This window comes from Notothenia rossii (assembly GCF_949606895.1).
Source record: "Notothenia rossii genome assembly, chromosome: 10".
Lineage (NCBI taxonomy): Eukaryota > Metazoa > Chordata > Actinopteri > Perciformes > Nototheniidae > Notothenia > Notothenia rossii.
Genome location: NC_136908.1, coordinates 56,883,989 through 56,906,442, shown reverse-complemented (window position 1 = coordinate 56,906,442; position 22,454 = coordinate 56,883,989). Strand labels below are relative to the sequence as shown.

Here is a 22,454-nt window from a genome sequence, read left to right as displayed (position 1 = left end):
CATCTGTAACGTCTGATAAAAATAAACACTATGAAGGGCCAAATCACAGCTAACACAATTTAAAAGTAGGATATTATTTACATTAAGTGCGCAAGGAAATAGATAGATCATAAACGGATATACTTTATTGATCCTAAATTGGGAAATTATTTTGTTACAGCAGCAGTATGTTCAGGCTTTACAATATTTAAAAGTCGGAATAAAGTATAAACATAATAAAAATAAATACAATTAAAAAATAAACAGCAAATATAAACATATCCACAGTTGTGACTAATATCACAAATATACAAATTATAACATTTCTAGATTAATTAAAATGTTCTATGAATATGTATATATATCTTTAGCAACAGAAATATAGATTGATATTAAATCTCTAATAAATAATAGATCGCTCTAATAAAACATTTAATGCATTATTATTATTATATTATTATTATTATTATTATTATTATTATTATTATTATTATTATTATTATTATTATTATTATTATATACTACAGGAAAAGAGACATGCTGTATACAAAGGATAATGTATAAATTAGCCTAAATATCAAATGATAAAATGGGTAAAGATGTGTTGTGTGTGTAGAGCTTCTTAGACATCAATAATCCGCAATGATGGAGCAGTTTTGAAGCATTTTTCTAGAATAATGTAACCACTGGGTGTCATGCTTCTGCTGTACTGTCTGCCGGCAGATGATTGGCTGAGACGGCCGCGTCACTCACAACGTGCCTCGGTGACGCCCCGCTCTTTCCCACCATGCAGCGGGTGATGTCTGAGGAAAGATGGCGGAAGGAGGAGCGGCTGATCTGGATACCCAGAGAGGAGAGGTCGCGGCACTGTTGAAAACACAGCTAAAAAAGGGAGACACTTGGTAAGACTTGAGCTGAAACCTTTTCAAGGATACCGCGTTGTGTTCGGCTGGCTCTGCCGATGTTGACAACGTCAAAAAGGATAAAAAATGGGCCGTGTTGACAGTTAGCTTCAAACTAGCTAACGGGATCCTTTCATTTTCATGTGTGTCAGCTAGCTTCAGCTAACACTAGCTAATAGACTGTCAATGGAGAACGATGGATATCTTTACACTTGAACTTATTCATTTTGGTGGTTATATTCGCTACTTTTCTAATGTCAATGTCGCTATTCACACGGGGACACCAGCTCAATGTGGCTGCATTTCATTTAAGTTATTTAGTTAGCAGGCTAATGGCTAATTGGCTAGCCGACCTAAGCACTAAGTGGTTCGCCTGCCACCGGGTTCATCCGAATACTTCAGCTGCAGGGCGGAGTCGGAAACGAAGCACCTGTCAAAATCACAGAGCCAGCTGGCGAGACATGCAGCAAGCTGAAGTCACTAAGTTACTGTTACACCTATCAATCTGTTAGCCTCTCACAGTCAGATTTGCTGCTGAGAGCACTGACAGCAAGGAAGCCTTTACCTGCTGAAGCTGATCTATTGTCATCATTGTAGATAATAAACTCAAAGTCCTAGTTTAGCTTCTTTTATGACTATTAAATAAACGATACTGAATAGAGTGTCCCATCTTGCTTCATCAGAATTGAAATGATAATATCGCTTTCCTTCTCTTCAGGTACCTGGTGGACAGTCACTGGTTCAAACAGTGGAAGAAATATGTGGGATTTGACAGTTGGGACAAATACCAGCTGGGTGACCAGAATGTCTACCCAGGACCAGTTGATAACTCCGGTCTTCTTAGAGGTAAGATATACTGCTTTACCTTCCTAGACTTTCGTTTTCAATAAGGGATATATTGTAAACACTGTGTGGCACACTATAGAGCCCTGGTCAGTATGGCTTTATTATTCTGGAAGTAGTAACAAAGAATTCAGAGGAAAAGGGGAAACAACACCATTGTTATCAGACTCTATAGAGGAGCCTATTTTCAGGAAAGCTCTCCAGCGTACCTTTGTGTCGTGGGAGACAGTCAGTGCAGGGTCACTGTTGTGAGTGAATGAGTGGAATCCCCTTTCTCTGTCTACCTGCTTGTTTCTCAACTTTTCTCCCTTCCCCTCCTTACCTCTAGATGGGGATGTGCTGGCCATCAAGGAGCACCTCATCGACGAGCTCGACTACATCCTGGTCCCCACAGAGGGCTGGAATAAGCTTGTCAGCTGGTATGGACTGACAGATAATCAGGAGCCAATTGCACGCAAGGTAAGGCTTTGGTATTTATGAATGGATTTTGTGGTTAAGTGATTTTCTTCTCACTGTGTTTAGAATAAATCCAAATGGGCCATATAGCACTAGCTATGGTGGATTTTTGTGTTGTGGTTTAACGGTTGTGTTTCCTAGTATTGCCTGTGTTGGGTTGAAGTAGAAAAACATCTATTATTATGGCCATTTGAGATCAGGATATGAAGAGTCTAGCATAATTGTAATGGTTTGTATTGACAGGGCTCTCCTGCTGCTCATTATTCATTTTCAACAAAAAGAATGTCCAAAGGCAGTCTGGAACACTTCTTTGGGAATACTTTACCGTAGGCTTTTGTGTAACCATAAGAACTGCTCTAGTAGTTATTTATTGGTAATACGAATATGCTAAAGGAATGGACATTAACCTTTTAATGAAAATGAAGAAACAAGGATGTTGTTTTCCATACATTTTCTTTTTTTCTGTCATGAACTATTTATTTAAGTACTTTCCATTTTGAAACACACGCTGAATGGTCACAGTTTATTAGTACTCCATGATGGCAGCTACAACTTGACAGCACCTACGGTATTAATTCCCCGCTTCAAATCTCACTAGTCATCATGGCATCATGGCTGCTAGAAGAGGTTCCTCTCCCCCCCTTCATCTCTACCGTTCTCTCTCTCTCGTTCTTTCTCCCCCCCTTACATTGACCCTCCCATTTTCCCATGTATGTCTTGGGACGTATCGGGTAGCTGCCGGGTTTCTATTTTCAGGCAACAAGCTGGATGACTGAAAAGCTACATGGAGCGATCCGCGAGACACAACATGCAGGAGGTTCATTATCAGTTTTCCTCTTCTTTTCCACTCTTTGTCTCTTTTTCTGGGGGTGTCATCGTGAGAGGCGCGGAAACACAAGCGTTTAAAGAGGATTTTTAGGAGGATTGTAGTCACAGGTTCTGCGCGTTTCCTTCCGTTGTCGTACTCCGGTGTGATATGCCAACACCGGCGAAGTGTTCCTGCGTGTCCTTGTTTTTTGAAGTGGAAGAATGCTGGTTGAGGTCACTCTGAGAAGAGCAGCATGAGAGCTTCTGAGAGGAGGCAATACCACACTGGGAGTAATGGAGTGGGGGGGGGTGAATGGGTTTTGGCTCAGCTTTGATTTGTGAGAAATTCTGCCGTGACTTGGGTTTTTGCGTCCGGTTTACTAACACATGGGTGTTGCGCTAAGGGGTAGGATGGGCCCACTGGGGGGATGGATGGGAGGGGGGGGGGGAATCTGAGCTGCGTGTGTGCATTACTATTGCGGTTCTCATTTGTGGAGTTGTGTGTTTGTGTGTGTTGAAGAGGGGTCATAAATAGGCTGGGACCCCTCAGCTGTTTCCACGAGGTGCTGCTAATTTAAGCTTTCTGACTCTGCTCCTATCAGATGAGTGGCAGCAAGACCACCAAAGTGTGCTTTGTGAATCGTGACAAATAGATTCTAGTACAACTTCAGATTTACCTGACACTTTAAATTGTTTAAGTCAGCATTTAAATGATTTCAAAGCAGTGTGTGTACATGTGATTGGAAGCATACTAATTCATGTTGAAAGAATAACCAGCAAATGGCTGGTCAGCCATATTTAGTTGACTCATGTTGGTGTGAAATAGTTTTGTATCATAATAAGCATATAAAACACGATGTGGCTGTTTATCCATCTGATAGAGGGACAGCAGTGATTCATCTTGTGTTTCTGCTTGACATTATGTCTAAGATTACTTGCTAACATCGTTTAATGTGGTTCATATATGACACGCATTTAAGATTAAAACAGAAGCTGGAAAATGTTTGGAATAATCCTGAGGATTCCTGGGGTTTTTTAATAGAGAAAAGTTTTCCTTGTAAGAATGTAATGTGTTTAACATTTCCGCCAATACTATAAAGATGTGTAGTATTGGATATTGGGTTCTGCTATATACAACTTCTTTGACTCCTCATGCTTTGATCATCATCTAAGATTGTGTGGCTGGTTAATCATTTCACTGTGCTCCTTCTCCAGGTGGTGGAACAGGGTATGTTTGTGAAGCACTGCAAGGTGGAGGTGTACCTGACGGAGTTGAAGCTGTGTGAAGACGGTGACATGGACAATGTGATCACCAGACGCTTCAGTAAAGCCGACACAATAGGTAGGCCTGAGTCAATCAGGAGCAACTGTCTATGTCATTCTTCAGTGTCCTCCATGAGTTCATTACATTACATGTTATTAGGCTGAGGCTTTTATCCAAATGGACTTGCATACACTTCAATACATTCCTACGGGAGCAATTTGGGACTGGGTATCTTGCTCAAGGACATTTCGACATGTTGACTACAGGGATCATCATCAAACCACTGACGCTCTGATTGGTAGATCGCACTTCCAAGATGACTTCCTTGAAGTCAGAGTTCATATACCTTTTCAAATTATACCCTTTATCCTGGTTTAAGAAAAATACTAGAAAAATACTTAAAGTAGGCAAATTCCACCAGCCATCAGACGAGTATGTTTTTTTTTTTTTTTTCCTGGTGTTTAACATTCAACATCAATGGATTACGTCCCCTGTCGGCACCTGAAGCAGACATTTTGTTATGCTAAACTTTTCATTTGATCCATTATATATTCACGTCATCGTGTGTTGAAAAGCATTGTGTCTAAAAAAAGAGTGAACACCCGTGTCCACTCGGGTGACATGTTTGCATCACTGTTGATCGGACGTGTAGAAATTAAATATTTGTGAATCCTACGGAGTCATTTGTTTCAAAGTTTAAATGTAGATTTGAAGCTTTCCCACAGTCACAGAACACAAAAGCCTTATGTGGTGTTTGTAGCTTTTTGTCCAGCGGTAAAGACTCTTTATTTTAAACTTGTTATTCAACTGCTTGCATTTAATCTTTTGTCTGATTTGGACATGTCTATGGAGTAAAGCGGATTTGTAGACAATACTTGAATAATTGTGTAATGTCTGAACAAATGTGGCCTGTTGATGAAAAAAAGAATTTACACACCATTACTTGTTATTTTTTTACTCTTCACCACTAATAACCATCGCTAATGAATTTTTTTTTTTAAATTTAAAATTTGTAATATTACTCTTTTCCTGCAGACATGATCGAGAAGGAGATGAGGAAGCTGTTCAGCATCACTGATGAGAAGGAGACCAGGATGTGGAACCGCTACATGAGCAACACCTTTGAACCTCTCAACAAACCCGACAGCACCATTCAAGACGCCGGACTGTACCAAGGACAGGTAGGGACTTCTGGTTGTTTTATCAGAAACTGTCGCAGGGAGCAGTTTAAAGTAGGGCTGCTCGATTATGGCAAAAATCCTAATCTCGATTATTTGGTTCAATAATTGATATCACGATTATTAAAAACGATTATCCATTTACTCTGAAAACATCCATTTATTGAAAACATTTTGAACAGTATGTTTTTAACAGTTGATTACCCTGAACTTTAAGTATAATTCAACTGAAAAACCAATAAACATTTTTTACAAAATGAAATAAATAATCGTTTTATTTTTGATTATGTTGTTTTCATAATCGTTGCAAGCCAAAACCGTAATAGAGATTAAAATACGATTTAATTGAGCAGCCCTAGTTTAAAGCTTTCTTTTAAAGACATAAAGAAAAAAGACATGGTGGCCAAAATGTCCTCAAAGCAGGTCAAATATGGCTCACTATGTAGACGGTTGTTTTTCCTTAAAGGTAGGGGAGGTAATTCACTTCAGAAACTTTTTGTTATATTCCATGGAATGCTCTTAACGTCCCGATAGCAATGAATAAATTGAATGCTTTGACAATAAATACATAAAAAAATGTCATCTGTGGAAACCGTAGCGCTGTAAAAAGCACGACCAATCATCTGAGCCGGCCCGGCTAAAATAACTGGATGGCCGACCTGCCTGTCAGCCTTCTATCTGTGCACAAACTTATCTCGTGCCCTCATTGGTCATGTGCGCGTTCGTGTGTGTTGGAGGAGGGGCTCTGTAAGGAAGTCTGAAGGAAGGGGCAGATTTCTTTCGGCTGCGTATTTTCAAATTCTAGCGCACTCGAGCTGGTTTCTCCATTCTTACCTACCCTTTTAACTAAGTGGAAGTAAAGCGGGGTGGCGTGTGGCGCAGTGGACTAGTGCACTGGTGTTCGGATCAGGAGGTCACAGGTTCAAACCCCACTGCAGTCAGCATGTCGTTGTGTCCCTGGGCAAGACACCCCAAATTGCTCCTGTGGGGATTGTCCACAGTATTGAAGTCGGTTTGGATAAAAGCGTCTAACAAGTGACATGTAATGTAATGTAAAGCGCTTTGAGCATTCGGAAAAGTGCTCTAATAAATGTAATGAATTATTATTATGAAGTGAAATGTGCTCTAGTTACAGTCTCCCTTTGCAGAACGCTTTTCCCTTATTTGTACCCTTCAAAATTGCAGGAAAGTGGAGTTTCAGGAAAACCATTATTTCTCTGATTTGTTTAAATCTGTATCCAACAGGTTGTCATGACCTGCAGAGGGCAGTCTAACTAATCTCCATGCAAAGTTCTTCAATCACTTTTCTCAATTCTCTATACTCTAAACGCCAGACCTAAACTATGACAAGTGTCTTTGAAGTGCGAGTCTCTTTAGGTGGTGCTTTTGTCTTTTTTGTATCATCACTGTTTCAATTATCCACCCACTTTCTCTCATGGGTGAACGCCTAACCTAAGCAAGTATTGTAGGTACTTAAAAGTCTGAATATGGGAGTTGTTAATGCAATACAATGCAAATCTATGGTGACAGAGAAACGCAAAGCTGACACCTAGCAAATTATAAACATAACAATTAAAAAGTTAAAACATGCTTCAATACGGAACAGGTGTTTTGCAATTGTTAGATATCGAGGTAATTGATGAGAATCATTGTGATGTTTCACTTTCTCCATATCGCCCTGCCCCAACCCTTCCTCCACCTCAAAATCAATCCAACTATTTAGCTTTCATTCCTCTGATCGCACACAACCACTTCTGTTCACTAGACAGCAGTAAAGGAAGCAAATTCTTGAAGTACATTTGACTTAAAAGTTTGGAAGCAGATGGGGCCCTACTTTCTCTTTTCTGTCTCCCGCAGGTTCTCGTAATAGAACAGAAGGCTGAGGACGGCTCTTGGCCCCGAGGCTCCAAGGCACCCAAGTGAGTGAACGCCACCTCACCTGCCTCCTTCGTTGTTGACTGAAAGACAATGTAGCCACAGAAATAAAAACGCTATTTCCACACTGTTACCAATGCTGATTCGCCTTCGGGGAGCTTCCTGAAAACATCTTTAAATGTACTCCTCATCCTTAATTGCAAAATGTAATCATGTACATTTTAAAATCTAGTTTCCCTGCTATGCCACTAGAGCACCTCATCATCTTCAAAGATGTCCTCTCTATGACTTTCAGTCTTTTGCTTGACCTTGAGTTGCTCACATATCCCCTCCTACTTGTTTCTGAATCATCTCAGCTTTTATTTTGTGGACACTTTTTGTTGGGCACACCTTTCTGGAACGGCTCCTTATTTTTCCACTACTCTAACTCATGATCTATTCTTTATCTTTTGAAGGTCATCTGGTGCTTCCAATCTCTGTGCTTTGCCAAAGATCTCGCCTTCATCTCTCACAAACAATCATAACAGCAGCTTCAACAGCAGGAAGTAAGGCTTAGTTGTGGGTGAATTAGCCGAGGGGGGGAGGCGGGGTTTGGATGCCAACAGCCAGAGGATAGTGTGTAGTATTACTCAGCAAAAAACCTTCACATTAACTGGCATTCTTTATTTTAATTCCTGCAGAAATTCCTTTAAAAAAGAGGGAACTTCCTTTCAATTTGCACTCATTCCTAATTCAGTTGGCTAACAGAAACCAGTGTGAAGTTTGAAGAACTTCCTCATTCGGGTCTATCTCTGCCTTTGGTTGGTCTAAATGCTATCTGGTGATGAAGCACGTTCAGCTCTAAAAGCATCAATCAGGGAGGGGATAGCTTGCTAAGGGGCGGGGGGGGGGGCTTACAAAAGATTGATCTTCTTTGAATTTTCTCCAGCGACAGCAGTGCTCTCTATAAGTGGCCGGCCGGTGCCTTACTCGGCATTTCACTAAGCTAGTTGATAGTTTGCATTTGATATTCTACCTCACTGATTGATAGCTCTGGCTCGGGCTGCATGGTTATGTCTAATGGGATAGTTATTTTACCCATTACTGAGTGCTAATAGGTCTTGCTTACACCCTTCTGTCTAATACAACACCTAGTTGTAAATAATATTCAAATAATTAACTATTAGCTTATTTTTTTGGTGCACAACGACAAGCCTGAGAACCGCTTGGTTTGTTATCTAATTAAACTTCAAGCAGTATCCAGATGTACTTTAATGAACTGATTATTTTTCATATTCCAATTTAGGATGATTTTCTTTAATCTGATCCATGATTGATTATTGCTAAACCTATGTGAGTTTTCTTGGAAAAAGAAATGCAGGACCCTCTGGAAATATGCCTGATGTGGTTACACACTACCCTCCATAGTGCTTTTTTAGCCAATCAAAAATGCGCAAAGGAATATTCCTGGTATCAAAAAAGGTTCAATGAAAGGCCTATTTCTACTGTTAACTTCACAACCAAATGAAAGATAAAGTAAAAGTTGGCATAATAATTATTCGAAGTTGCAAACATCCTGATTTGTGCATCTTTGTTGGTGTTTGATAAGCCTTTAAACTCATAGATATGTCACTCAAACTGGATTAAGTCAGTCCTGGATCCTGGGTAAGGAAATTCAAAGTATAGGTTTGTGTTAATGTCCTTCACGATGTTAACACAAGAGACAGCTGAAGCAAGTCAAACCAGAGAAGCATCTCAAAAATCATTCGGATAGACCTCCTGCCGTGCCAAAATCAATCACAGCTCATTTCTTTCCTCTGCTCAGTTTCCTGTAAATGTCAGTGTAGCCTACATTAAGGTTTGTTGCTAAATCACGGGGACCTCGGGGCTCCTTCAGCCCTGATAGGGAGCACTGCTCGACTGTGGGTGGAGCTCTCCCCTCTGCTGTCTACACCCCTTCCACCTTTATGTGTGTGATTTACTGCATGCTGCTGGAGAGTGCCTCTGCGTGTGGATAATGACACTCTGCTGCGTTGTATTTTCCCTTTGATACCGTTGGAAGGCAGAAATAATAGCCACAAGCTCAGCCACCCTGAAAAATCCATATTGATCAAGAAGGAGAGCCGGCCGAGCCGCTTCTTCCTGATATCTTGGTGTACGGTTACACACGATCATCCCACTGCACTGCTTCATGCTGTTTGATAGCAGTGGCATCTTCTCCTGGGTGACTTGGGGCAATTGGATCTTTAATCCCAGCAGCTCTCCTCCCTGTCACTGATTCACTGTCGTGCCAGAGCTGTCGTTGCCTCTGAATTATGCATGGGGGCTTTTTTTCTCTTCCCCCCCCCCCCCCTTCATATGAAGTGTTCCCGCATTACATAACACTTGTGTTTTACGGTTTTTGGCCTGGTAGCAATACAGTACGTTTTGCGAGGCTGTGTCCCCTAATTCTGGCCGTCCCCCTAACCTCCTCTCCCCCCCACCCACCCCCGAGCTCATTGCGATGCACACATTCCGCAGTGTAAGTGACCTTCAGAATACATTTCATTTGCTCCCCTTCACACCCCTCTGATGAAACCCTTTTTTCTTCAGTTAGATCGTAGTTTATTTATGTAGCCCCTGCCCCCTTTTTAAAAAATCCAGACAGCCTTGGCATATTAAAAAGATAAGAGAGGGACTGTGACTGTGTTTGAAGGGGCAGCTAACAATGTCACGGAGAGGAGAACAAGTGTGTGAAAGAGGGGGCTGAATGAGCATGTGTTAATGTGTGTGTGTGTGTGTGTGTGTGTGTTAAAGAGGTAGAGAGACACTAACAGGCCTGTGCATACTGCAGCCTCAGCTGGATGCAGTGGATCAGCTGCTCCCTCCATCCCCATCTCATTTAGCTTCTGTTCCCCCCCCCACTGTCCGCCCCACCCCCCTATTCTCTCTGCCTCTCCTCCCTCTCTCTGTGCACCTCTAGCTTTCGATAGCGGTAGTCTTGAGCATCCTTTGCTGCTGCTGCTGCTGCTGCTGCTGCTGCTGCTGCTGCTGATGCTGCTATAAATATCTGCCGGTAGCCGTAGAGCGGCAGAGAGCAGCAGGCAGGCCAGAGGGAGGAGCGGAGACCAGTGGACGGGACAGAGGGAAGGGATCTGAGGCAGAGAGGATAACAAGATAACAGGCGGAAAATGAAGCAGGGGAGAGAGGAGAGGAGGGGAGCTGCTTAGATAGCCGTCAGATAGAGGAGGAGTGTGTGTTTACTGCGCTCTGTGGATTGATTATCGGCCTGGCTGGACTTGGAAGTCATATTTAGTTGGTTTTCGGACTACATCCAAACAGCTACTGGGTTCAGCTGAGGTGACACCAGGACTTCAACCTTGGAGACCAAAGGTGGACTTTTCTTCCCGGGCCTATAAGATCCAGACTTTACGTGCACCGGGGCCCAAACTGAACCCTACCGGGGCTTCAGTTTCCAGCTGACATGTGGGCCGGGGCGGGGCTGAGATGCCATGCTCCTGTGTTGCTGGTGGTGCCTGAGGCCTGAGGCGGTGGAGCTGGAGAGCCGGAGGGTGGACCACCGCGTGCTGAACTGCGAGGCCAGCGCCTCCACCGCCATCACTGCTGTGTCCCTAGACCAGTGGGAGCCAGAAACCACCAACAAGCCCCCCCAGAGGTCTGCTGGTTGGAGAAGCTTTAACTTTCCTGTGATTACCCAGGAAGCCAGAGAGCTATTTTGGAGGCGGGGTTTAGGTTTTGGTTGTAGTTTGGTGTTCTATTGAAGTGGAAATGGTGCAAACTGAATGGGATGTTCCTTTTACTTTCTCGTAGCAATTTGACAAATCTTATCCAACTGTATATAATGTGCTTTTGTATGTTTATTGCACAGTGTGAAGAATTCAAGCTATAGTCTACCATCCTACCACCCATACAGCAACAGCTATGACTACACAGACCAGAGCCGGCAGAGTGAGCGCTCAGGCCTCTGTGGACTCTCCAACCTGGGCAACACCTGCTTCATGAACTCTGCTGTGCAGGTAAGGGAAACTTTTCATTTTGAAACAATGTGTATATGCAAATATAATGACAAGTATTTCAAACAAGGAAAGGATGTGATGGTATCTGCTGATTATTGTCCTCTCTTTGCTTTCGCAGTGTTTAAGCAATATCCCTCCACTGACGGAGTACTTCCTTAAGGACAAGTTCACAGAGGAGCTGAACGAGGACAACCCACTGGGCATGAAGGGAGAGATTGCCAAAGCCTACGCCGAGCTTATCAAGCAGCTGTGGTCGGGCAAATTCAGCTACGTCACCCCGAGGCCTTTCAAGGTGACTTCCTGGAAAAACTGAGAATTGCAAAATGTTGGGTTCATTGTTTTTGTTTACACATTTTTTGGAAAGGAAGGGCTGTAAAAGCAGTGTCATTGTGTCAGACCGGAGTAAGGCAGTTGGAGCAGGAAGCAAAAGTATGTCTTTGGAGAATAAACAACACTATCATTGAAAGATATACACACATGCATTGAAGTGTGGGGGTTAACTCAAAGGGTCTGGCGATAAAGGTTTACAAGAAATGTTAGCTTTTTCTAAAATAGGGTGGAAAATATCCTAGTTTTTTTTAAACTATCATTCTATTTAAAACGCTTCCTCCATTCCCCCTCTGCAGACCCAGGTGGGCCGCTTCGCCCCGCAGTTCTCGGGCTACCAACAGCAGGACTCTCACGAGCTTCTGGCCTTCCTGCTGGACGGCCTCCACGAAGACTTGAACCGCATCAGGAAGAAGCCCTACATCCAGCTGAAGGACGCTAATGGCAGGCCTGATAAGGTGACAAGGAAAAAAACTGGATGCAAAAGTGTTAATTTGTTGGTATAAGTTGCTAAAACAATGGTAAAAAGTTTTAAAAACAATACATTATAACAATATCATGTTTGTGTTTTTTCTGTTTATCTCAGGTGGTGGCGGAGGAGGCATGGGAGAACCACATCAAGAGAAACAACTCCATCATTGTGGACATCTTCCACGGCCTGTTCAAATCCACCCTGGTGTGTCCTGTGTGCTCCAAGGTCTCTGTGACCTTTGACCCTTTCTGCTACTTGACGCTGCCTCTGCCCATGAGGAAGGAGCGGACACTGGAGGTCTATCTGGTCAGACTGGACCCTCTGGCCAAACCCACACAGGTAAGATGGGAAACCCCCTGAGCGGCACTACATCTGGCTCCCTGTCGGTCTGATCTCATGTGATGTGTTTCTGTTTTTAGTACAAGCTGACTGTACCGAAGGTGGGCTCCATCTCTGACCTGTGTATCTCGCTTTCAAACCTGACGGAGGTGCCTGCTGAGAAGGTATAAGCATCCTCTGCAGACAAGATAGTTGTTAAACTCTCCCTGCCTACCTTATCTTTATCAGCTAATGGAATAGAATACCAACAAGACTCACCAATTAGCTGACATGCCTACATCTCCAAGAGTCTTCTGACTACTTTCCTCCTTACCCCAGATGATTGTAACCGACATCTACAACCACCGTTTCCACCGGATCTTCGCCACCAACGAGAACCTCAGCAGCATCATGGAAAGAGACGATATCTATGTGTGAGTGTCAATCTTGCTTAATCCGTCATCTAAAGTTTGAAACGGCATAAAACCCCATAAAATAAGATATAATGCGTGGTGTAAATGATCTGGCTGTTTTATCATTGGTTTGAACACTTCCCAGATAAATTCAATTTAGTGTTTTGACCTTATTACTGATGTTTTTGTGAGAGTTAAGGCATTGAATCATTGGCTGTCCACCAATTCAAATAGCTTTAATTGCCAAAGATATAATAATGTAGGAGTTAGGATTTTCCTTTTTACTCTTGCTGCAAAAAGGAAACATTTTGTGTTTATTTCTAAGCCTATGTAGCTTAGAAATAAAGGCTTTTGTGCATGTCAATGGTCTGCAAAGGCTAAAATCCCAAAGAGGTGCTGGGGCACAGGCAGTACGAACATAACAAGTCACAGTAGAGGCACTAAATACAAATATGATCCAGAACATTTGCATAATAGGGCCACTTTATTTTCTAAGAGACAGGCAGCTAAAGGGGAATTCACATCCCTTCTTCTAACGTCACTAATCGGCCCTGCTAATGTTTAAAGTCACCCATTTTGAATATTACCAGGTGATTCATTCTGCACCACAATGCTGACCCCTCCCCTCTTTGCAGATTCGAGTTGGCTGTGAACCGGGTGGAGGACACGGACCACGTGGTGATCCCTGTTCACCTGAGGGAGAAGTTCAAACAGTCGGGCTACAACCACACCAGCACGCCTCTGTTCGGACAGCCCTTCCTGCTCGCCGTCCCCAGGACCCTCAGTGAGGACAAACTGTACAACATGCTGCTGCTGCGCCTCTGGTACGTCCCTTTATTCTCTCGTCTTGATCGTAAGGTCATTGTGTAAAATGGACACTTATTGCCTAATGCTGGTGTCTTGTACAGTTGGGGGATTATTTATATTTTGATAGTTAAACAATTTCAATAGAAATCAGAGTATTATTTTAAACACTAATGTTAGGAAAATATCACTGGACACCAGGTTGAGAATCAATAATCAGGTTCTAATTTAGTTAAATCCCATACAAAGGATATGGGTTAACTCACACGCATGGGGTACGTTGCTCACCGGAGCAGCAAAAAACATCAGGTCCAAAACACGGAGATAGATAACAACAAAGTCGTAAATCGAGGTGGCGCTAATATCATCCGTGGGTGTCGGAAAGGTGTCGGGGACATCTTCTGGAAAGAGTCACGTACTTCCTTCACGCCTCATAGAAATGAGATATTTAGGAGACAACAAGTATGTGTCTTCTCATAAATATCAACAGCCTGAAATGCCCTGCCTCCTCCGATCATTAGAAGAGGCAGCTGCAAGGTCACACACAGTGCAGAGTCACACATAGTATCAGTGCATTCAAACAACCCATAAAGAGGAGACTACTTGTATTTTAACTAATAAAACCCTTTTTATCCTAGAGATGGCTCCCTTTTAAAATCTGTTAGCTTCTGTTAAACATGAGGCCACTATCTTGGGGTTCCCAAACTTTTCAGCCCGCGACCCCCAACATAACAGTGCCAGAGACTGGCGACCCCCTGTTGACGGGGGGGTCGCCGGGGGGGGGTGTTAGTGAATTAATTAATTTTTTTTTTAAAGAAAAAGTTTGAGAAACACTGCGCTAGTGGACTGTCAAAGAAAAAAATATCTAGGCAAACGTTATTATTCATAATAATTAATAAAAAGAAATATATATAAAAAAATGTATCAATTTGTTTTCCTAATTTTTTATTATTTTTATTTTCCATTTTTATTTTGTAATCATCTCGCGACCCCCACTCTTTGGGAACCCCTGTCTTATGTTATATCAGTGTTTCCAATACATTGATTTAATTTTTAATTTTTGTGGTCTAATATTAGAGGTCTATTTTATAACCCCATAAATCACAATTATATAACCACAATAACACAAAATCATATTTTCCCCCTTTTTTTGGGTGATGATGTCATAAAATATGATGACAGACGCTTCATTTAAGAACCTCAGTAAAAAAAAAGTATATTAATGACATTCAATACAGCTTTATCTTGTTATATCTCAATCCAAATCATAACCATCATGTTAACTACTCTATTGGAGCAAAGAGCAACGTTTTGGTGAGCAGCAATCATCCATCATGCCTTCATTGGTTGATCCCATCGCCAATTGGCACAAGCTCACCGTCTACAATCCAATTATTACTCGTGTGCTTTTCTTCTCTATATTTAATAACATAGCTTATTCTTTTTTATTGTATACCTCTTTTTTTTACCTGCTAAACCACTTTTTGCTGTAACGCTGTACATTTCCCTGCTTTGGGGCTAATAAAGGAATTCTAATTCTTATTTTGTGCTTGCAGCCGATTTGTGCGATCTTCAGTAGAGGAGGAAGAGGAGGATTGTGAGGAGACGCAGCCGTCAAAACAACACGCTGTCAACGGCAACACCACTAACGGAGTTCTGGAGGAGGGGTCGCCCAGTGAGTTTGAAGCCAGAATACTTTAAAAACAACCAATTGATGAATGTGTTAATCACTTCAGCGTTGCACTTGGCAAATCTGGGGTTTATGTGGTTTACATTTGAACCTATACAAATATCTAATATTTTATATGTTGATTTATATTTTGTATTAATAACATAAACCCTCAAGTATTTAGTTGTTACATCTGTAAAATAAATGAAATTAGCATTAGCCTATAACATGTAGTAGAGTAAAAGTATAGAATAGTAGCATAATGTGAAAATTCTCAAGTAAAGTAAAAGTACCTACATTTTTTTACTTGAGTAAATGTACTTTGTTACATTCCACCACTGGAAACATCCTCGGTGCTTTACAACGATCTCCGTCCTCCCTCAGGCGAGATGGAGACCGACGAGCAGGACGACGAGTCGAGTCAGGATCAGGAGCTGCCCTCCGAGAACGACAACAGCCAATCAGAGGACTCGGTGGACAACGAGCTGGAGAACGGCTTGGTCGCTCCGCCAAACTCCACCAAGGCCCAGCAGACGGCGGGGAACAACAGGAAGAGACTATTCACATTCCAGTTCAACAACATGGGAAAAACAGACTTCTCCCTCATCAAGGAGGACACCCGGCAGATCCGCTTCGACGAGGGACACCTCCGACTCAGCGGTAGGGGGGGGGGATAAAGAACTCATATTGGGAGCAAAATAAACCCTATACTTCCAATCTTTTATTTATGCAGGGTTACTGTGACAACGATGATATTTAACAACGCATGGATATTTGCAGCACATCCATTAATCATTATCACCAGAGATAATGACCCTGTAGATGCAGGGGTGAAACAACATCCTGAAAGATGATGAATCTCCTCGTCTTACTTGTGAATTCTGTCCACTTTCATTCTTCACAGACCGCTCTTATCTCTCCTTGGACTGGGATCCAGAGATGAGGAAGAAGTACTTTGACGAGAGCGTCGTCGAGGTAAAGCCAATATCACAAGACGTTCTCCGATACAGATGTCGAACGTTACCGTGTTAATGCAGCAGAGCGTGCAGTGTAGAAGAAGTTCAGTCTGCCGTCGTGTTTAACGGTATGGCAGGTTTTCTTAACAGCTGCATGTGTGTTTACAGGACTTTGAAAAGCACGAGAGCATGGAGTACAAGCCTCAGAAGAAGGCTTACTTCAAGCTGAAGGACTGCATCGAACTTTTCACCACCAAGGAGAAACTGGGAGCAGAGGACCCATGGTGAGGAACGCCACACATTCAAAAACATCCTTACAATCAGTACAAAGCCAAACCAATGAGGTCCACTGCATCTGCTCCACATCCAATGCCCTCCTGTCCCGTAGGTACTGTCCGGACTGTAAAGAGCACCAGCAGGCCACCAAGAAGCTGGACCTTTGGAGTCTGCCCCCGGTGCTGGTGGTCCATCTGAAGCGCTTCTCCTACAGCCGCTACATGAGGGACAAGCTGGACTCCCTGGTGGATTTTCCTCTCAAGTACGCACACAACAGGCAATAAAACAACGTTCATCCGATCCTACACTAATGCACCAATAGGAATGAGTGTTAGCCTGGAAGTGAGTTAGCATTGTAGCGCTAACGAGATCATTCGTCATTAAACACAAGCCGAAGAGATCTTCACATTTTAGTTCTACGACATAAAATAAGTCAGTAAATACCCCACTGCAAAATGTTCCGGTTGGCCTATAAAATTCATCATCCCTGCCCCACTATACACCCCTGCACCCTAAGAGCGTAATTAGAAACACGTCCCACGATCTGATTCAGTAAAATAAGCTTCATCCAAAAGGGTTCTGCCCCCACAGCGTATATTTAGTCATTGCATGTCACATGACCACTGACGGTACACTGTGATGTGTTTCCTGCAGAGACCTGGACATGTCAGAGTTCCTGATCAACCCCAACTCCGGGCCCTGCCTCTACGACCTCATCGCTGTGTCCAACCACTACGGAGGGATGGGGGGAGGGCACTGTAAGATCCAGCACACAGCATCACTGCCTAATGGTTCACTTTTATTAGCGTGTACCTTCACACACTGCCTCGATGCAGCACGGTCCAGAAACATGCTCTGCAAAATATAGCATTTCTCATATGCCTGACTCATTAGTGACTGAAGCAACCTGTAAATATCACTCAAGTAACTGGAGATTGCTGCACTTTAAAGTTATTTTTTAACTACATTAGATTAGATTTCTCTGTCGAGTCTAAAATGATATGTTTTTGTAATTATAGCCAACCAATGCTTGGGTTCCCAGTAGTTTTGACGGGCACTGAAGTAGATTTACCATACTGTATTGTACTTTAATAACTGTAATCTATTACTTTTTTAAGGGTTCAAATGGCACATTTAGACTTTGTATGTGTTTGTTTACTCACAACAAGACCCCTCACTAGCATCTCTGTTTGGGTGTTCCTAAAACAAAATGGCAAAAAATGAATCAAGAAACAGCAACCATATTGTACTGAATAGTACTTTGAATTAGAAATGCAGGTGTGAGTGGTGTGTAAGTACAGAATGATACACATGTTAAAGGCTAACTAATGTCTATTCCTGTCTTCTCCTCGCGCTCAGACACGGCTTACGGCAAGAACAAAGACGACGAGAAGTGGTACAACTTCGACGACAGCAGCGTGTCTCCTGCCAGCGAAGATCAAATAGTGGTGAGTGTCCTCGTTGGCAGCGGTCCTTGTGTGAATTCATCTGAGGCAGTTCAGCTGGACACAAACTAGAATTTAATCAAAGTAGTGCACTTCTGAGGTTGTCACTAATTGGGATTAATGATTACATTGCTGATATATCAAAGACATCCAACTGTGTGGAAACAGCACTAACAAGGAACTGCGCGGGTCTGTAGCGGTTGCTGCTCCTGGACAGCTCTTGATATACAGTAATTGGCACATGGAAACAACACTGAAGTCTCATTAGGATGTGTTGGTCGAGGCTTTCCCACCTCACTACACACTGATGATTCCACTACATCTGCTGCATTTCCACTGCATGGTGCAGCATTACTCCATGAGCAGAAGTTGTGGATATGACTATCACCTGCCTGTGGTAACACACACACAGCACATTCCAGGTGATACCTGTAAAGGACGTGTGTGTGTATCAATCACCTTTTGCTTTTTGGAAAAGAATGACAATGTGTCTTTAAACACAATTTCACATAATGGTTGAATTGTGTACCACAGAAATCATTGTAAATAACTGCTTGTTTATTAAATATTTGGTAATTGTATCATTTTCTGAAAGACTGTAGATAGTGGCAAAAAGTGGGATTGTGCTACTTTTACATTAAATATGAGGTGTCTGTTTTCTAATGCAGGTTTTATCAAGACATGAAGAAATAATAGTGCTTTTCATAGACTCCCCTTTCATGTAGTGTTTTACATCGTTTTTTGTTGCATGTAAATGGTCTGCAAAGGCTAAAATGATAAGGCGATACATGTTACTCGGGAGGAGGACATACACTGAACAAAAATATAAACGCCACACTTTTGTTTTTGCTCCCATTTTTCATGAGATGAACTCAAAGATCTAAAACATTTTCTATATACACAAAATAACAATTTCTCTCAAATATTGTTCACAATTCTGAAAAAATCTGTGATAGTGAGCACTTCTCCTTTGCCGAGATAATCCATCCCACCTCACAGGTGTGGCATATCAAGATGCTGATTAGACAGCATGATTATTGCACAGGTGTGCCTTAGGCTGGCCACAATAAAAGGCCACTCTGAAACGTGCAGTTTTGCTTTATTTGGAAGGGGGTCTGGGGGGGGTCTGAAAACGAGTCAGTATCTGGTGTGAGGGTTAGGGTTAGGGTTAGGGTTAGGGTAATGTTGTGAATCGAGTGGCCTGTGTTCGTCGTCCATAACATAACCTCACCACCACCATGGGCCACTCGATTCACAATATTACCCTAACCCTAACCCTAACCCTAACCCTAACCCTCACACCAGATACTGACTGGTTTTCGGACCCCCCCCGACCCCCCCAATAAAGCAAAACTGCACGTTTCAGAGTGGCCTTTTATTGTGGCCAGCCTAAGGCACACCTGTGCAATAATCATGCTGTCTAATCAGCATCTTGATATGCCACACCTGTGAGGTGGGATGGATTATCTCGGCAAAGGAGAAGTGCTCACTATCACAGATTTTTTCAGATTTGTGAACAATATTTGAGAGAAATTGTTATTTTGTGTACGTAGAAAATGTTTTAGATCTTTGAGTTCATCTCATGAAAAATGGGAGCAAAAACAAAAGTGTTGCGTTTATATTTTTGTTCAGTGTAGTTCTTTCTTAGTGGGGAAAATAACATATTTGCCGACACCAAGTTCATCCACAAACATTTAGGCAGGCTCTCATTAATGCAGCATCGTCCAGTTGACTCATCAGGATCAGAAAATGCACAGTCAAGCTGGTTGAAGTAGAAATGAGTTATTTGTGCAGATAGCTAAGTCTATTTATCTGGTGTTTTCTTTCAGTCCAAAGCAGGCTACGTGCTGTTCTACCAGCGGCAGGACACGGTGAAGGGCACCGGCTACTTCTCTCTCGACCGCGAGGTAGACGAGGAGGAGGAGGAGGAGGAGGAGGTAAACGAGGAAGAGGAGGAGGAGGAAGGAGAAGATGAGGAGAAGGAAGGCGAGGAGAAGGAAGGCGAGGAGAGAAAGGCCGCCTCCTCCTCTCAGGTTGCCTCGTCCTCTGCCTCTGCCTCTGCCTCGTCCTCTGCCTCTGCCTCTGCCTCTGCCTCTGCCTCTGCCTCTGCCTCTGCCCCTGCCTCTGCCTCTGGCCCTCAGAACGACGTGGAGGACCTGAACGAGAACCGCCACAGGAAGAACGATAACGAGCAGGGAAATGGTGAAGAAGAGGAAGAGGAGGAGGAGAAGCCGGCGCCAAATCGAGACGTCACCATGAAAACCAACTGAGGCAAACGAGGGACAAAAATAAATAGAGAGAGAGAGAGACTAGGATCTTTCCATCCAAAGCCATATGGACACACAGCATGGCAGCGGGCGCCACCAGCGGCTCAGACTCCGCCCCCTCCACAGGCGGGGGGGGTGGGGCAGCTGTTCGGTCAGGGAGCTGCCGGGTTACGCAACTCTTAAGAAATCAGGGCCCTCCTCTGTGGTCAGATCACTGTGTGTGTGTGTGTGTGTGTGTGTGTGTGTAAAGTGTGTGTGACGCCACGTCCATTCGTTTAAGGGTTAGCAGAATAAGAGTCACTGAGCGACATGAGGGACGGACTCTTAATCTGCTTTTTGTGTTATTTTTATATCATTTTTTTGAGAGCAATGCATTGTTGGCATATCATTTTATTATCATTTAGATCATGTAAATATTTTAAACACTGAATTATATCGGGGTTTTTCACGATGCGCTGACACGTTTTTGAACTTGCACAATCACCAACCATCCACGTTTCTTTTTTTTTTTTTTTTACACATATTATCGCCAGACACGCTGCAGCTGTTTAACAACAACGCTGACTCACAGGATCATCTGCCTTCAGTGAGCCGGGAGGTGAGACGCGTGTACAGTGTGGACTTTAGGAACATCGTTGTTTTTTTTAAACGTGTCGAACAGCCACACTTTGTGCTGCTTTTGCTGCTACTGCTGTGCATTTTAACACAGGTTACTTCTGCGTCGGCATGAACTTAAGCAAATTAAGGTCCTGCTTTTGTCTCCTTTATATAATAATGACAAGTTATCCAAGAGACAGATTTTTTGCACATTTTACCTGCGAATATGAATCAGTAACATACTGTCTCACTCTGTCTTAAGCACACCAAGTCTCCGCTTCTATTCTCCCGCTTTAAATGTATCCCCAGGTGTTGTTTTGAAGCTTTACCACGCCTCTGCTCTGTTCATCTCGGAGGCGCTGTGAGATTAGGAAACATCAGTGGTTCCACTCACATCAGATGGATCATCTCTTGTTGGGATCACCTCGGCCTTAACTCTTAATCTCAGACCCGTCGCCTTTTTCTTTGCACATCACCATCCCCTCACACACCAACACTCGAATGTCCGCTCCATAACGTCATCTCGCGCTGCTTCTTGAAACCCACAAGAGGGCCAGAATGTATGCTGAATGAAATAATGAAATGACCAGATGTAATGCATTTGATGCCTTTTTGATTATCTACAGGGCCAGATATATCATTTTTCTCTCTCTGGGTTTGGTTGAATGTGATCTCCTTTGATATTAGCTGTATGAAATCATGGGTTCTGCTGAATGCGTCCCTTTGCAGAGGGGGACACAATGCTTCTCTGTGGTCCTGAGCTTTGAGGGAGAAAGGGAGGGGGACAAATCTGAAATCTGTGGGGTGAGTCTGCCGAAAAGGCCTCTGAGCTTCCGGGATCGGTAAAGGCGGGATATTCCTCCATCGATGTGATAAGCTATTCTCCACGGTGGAGTGTTTTCGTTTTGTCGCTCCAGTGTAAACACCTGCTGTCGCCGCAGAATATCAGACGTGTGCCAGGCCTTTCTGAGCATCTCCGTGCTTTTTGGACGACTCACCCCCCCAATCCCATCCTGACTGTGTGAGATTCGATCGCTATTATACAATACTGTACATAAGAGTTCACTCTGTGAGTGCACATTTGATAAAGTTTATTTATTTATATGTAAGCATTTAATAATAAACAGACAATATATCTAAAGCCTCGGAAAGACCTGAACTGTCGTTGGGGAACCGTGGCTCGTGTGTGTCCTCGCATACACACCAGTTTGCAAAGTCTAGCCTGTGCTCTCGTCAGGGAGGGGATATTTTTAAGAAAAAGGATGGTTCTGTTATGGGACTGTTTTTTTGTATGAAAAAGTATCCAGACAACCTTGCATGACGACATAACGGGGTTTCCAGGTTTGGCTGCACTTGAGTTCACTTGGGTTTACATTTGAAATGTGCATGTGTATTTATACACAATCTTCAATAAAGTTGTGTAAAGCTTCATGTGGGTCCTTTGGTTTTCTTCACTCTGCACTGCAGGGCCTGTATGAGGTGTGAGTGTGTCATTTTCCTTCTAGGCTCCCATCACTGTCTCTGAAGTATTTTCATAAATAATCAAACGTTCAGTTCTCAACTGGTGAAAGAAAAGGTTGCCGCTAACGTTAACAAAGTTTAAAGGTAAAA

General features: G+C 42.9%; 1 protein-coding gene across 9 annotated transcripts; it reads left to right on the top strand.

The window, feature by feature from the left end:
* The first annotated feature begins 735 nt into the window (after positions 1-735).
* On the top strand, positions 736-22,274 carry usp15 (ubiquitin specific peptidase 15). 9 transcript variants are annotated; one of them, XM_079654152.1, is made up of 22 exons: positions 736-881; positions 1,600-1,727; positions 2,053-2,183; positions 4,203-4,329; positions 5,287-5,432; positions 7,287-7,348; positions 7,760-7,849; positions 11,197-11,299; positions 11,418-11,591; positions 11,926-12,084; positions 12,213-12,437; positions 12,518-12,601; positions 12,756-12,850; positions 13,465-13,653; positions 15,190-15,308; positions 15,687-15,962; positions 16,207-16,277; positions 16,427-16,542; positions 16,647-16,811; positions 17,189-17,292; positions 17,894-17,982; positions 19,809-22,274. In XM_079654152.1, exons 1-22 carry the CDS (start codon positions 793-795, stop codon positions 20,247-20,249), a joined length of 3,183 nt encoding a protein of 1,060 aa, XP_079510278.1. In that variant the 5' UTR covers positions 736-792; the 3' UTR covers positions 20,250-22,274. The 9 variants fall into 9 exon arrangements, with proteins under 9 accessions (XP_079510278.1, XP_079510277.1, XP_079510276.1 ...); XM_079654151.1 differs by having other exon boundaries at positions 11,152-11,299; positions 16,647-16,796; XM_079654150.1 differs by having other exon boundaries at positions 11,152-11,299.
* Positions 22,275-22,454: the final 180 nt, after the last annotated feature.

What these genes read in the sequence shown, in the direction of transcription:
- usp15 (XM_079654150.1), top strand. Translation starts at nt 793, where the DNA reads ATGGCGGAAGGAGGAGCGGCTGATCTGGATACCCAGAGAGGAGAGGTC. An exon ending in CGAGGCTCCAAGGCACCCAA is followed by an intron (nt 7,349 to 7,759) that starts GTGAGTGAACGC and finishes TATCTTTTGAAG; the next exon opens with GTCATCTGGTGCTTCCAATC. An exon ending in GAAAGAGACGATATCTATGT is followed by an intron (nt 12,851 to 13,464) that starts GTGAGTGTCAAT and finishes CCCTCTTTGCAG; the next exon opens with ATTCGAGTTGGCTGTGAACC.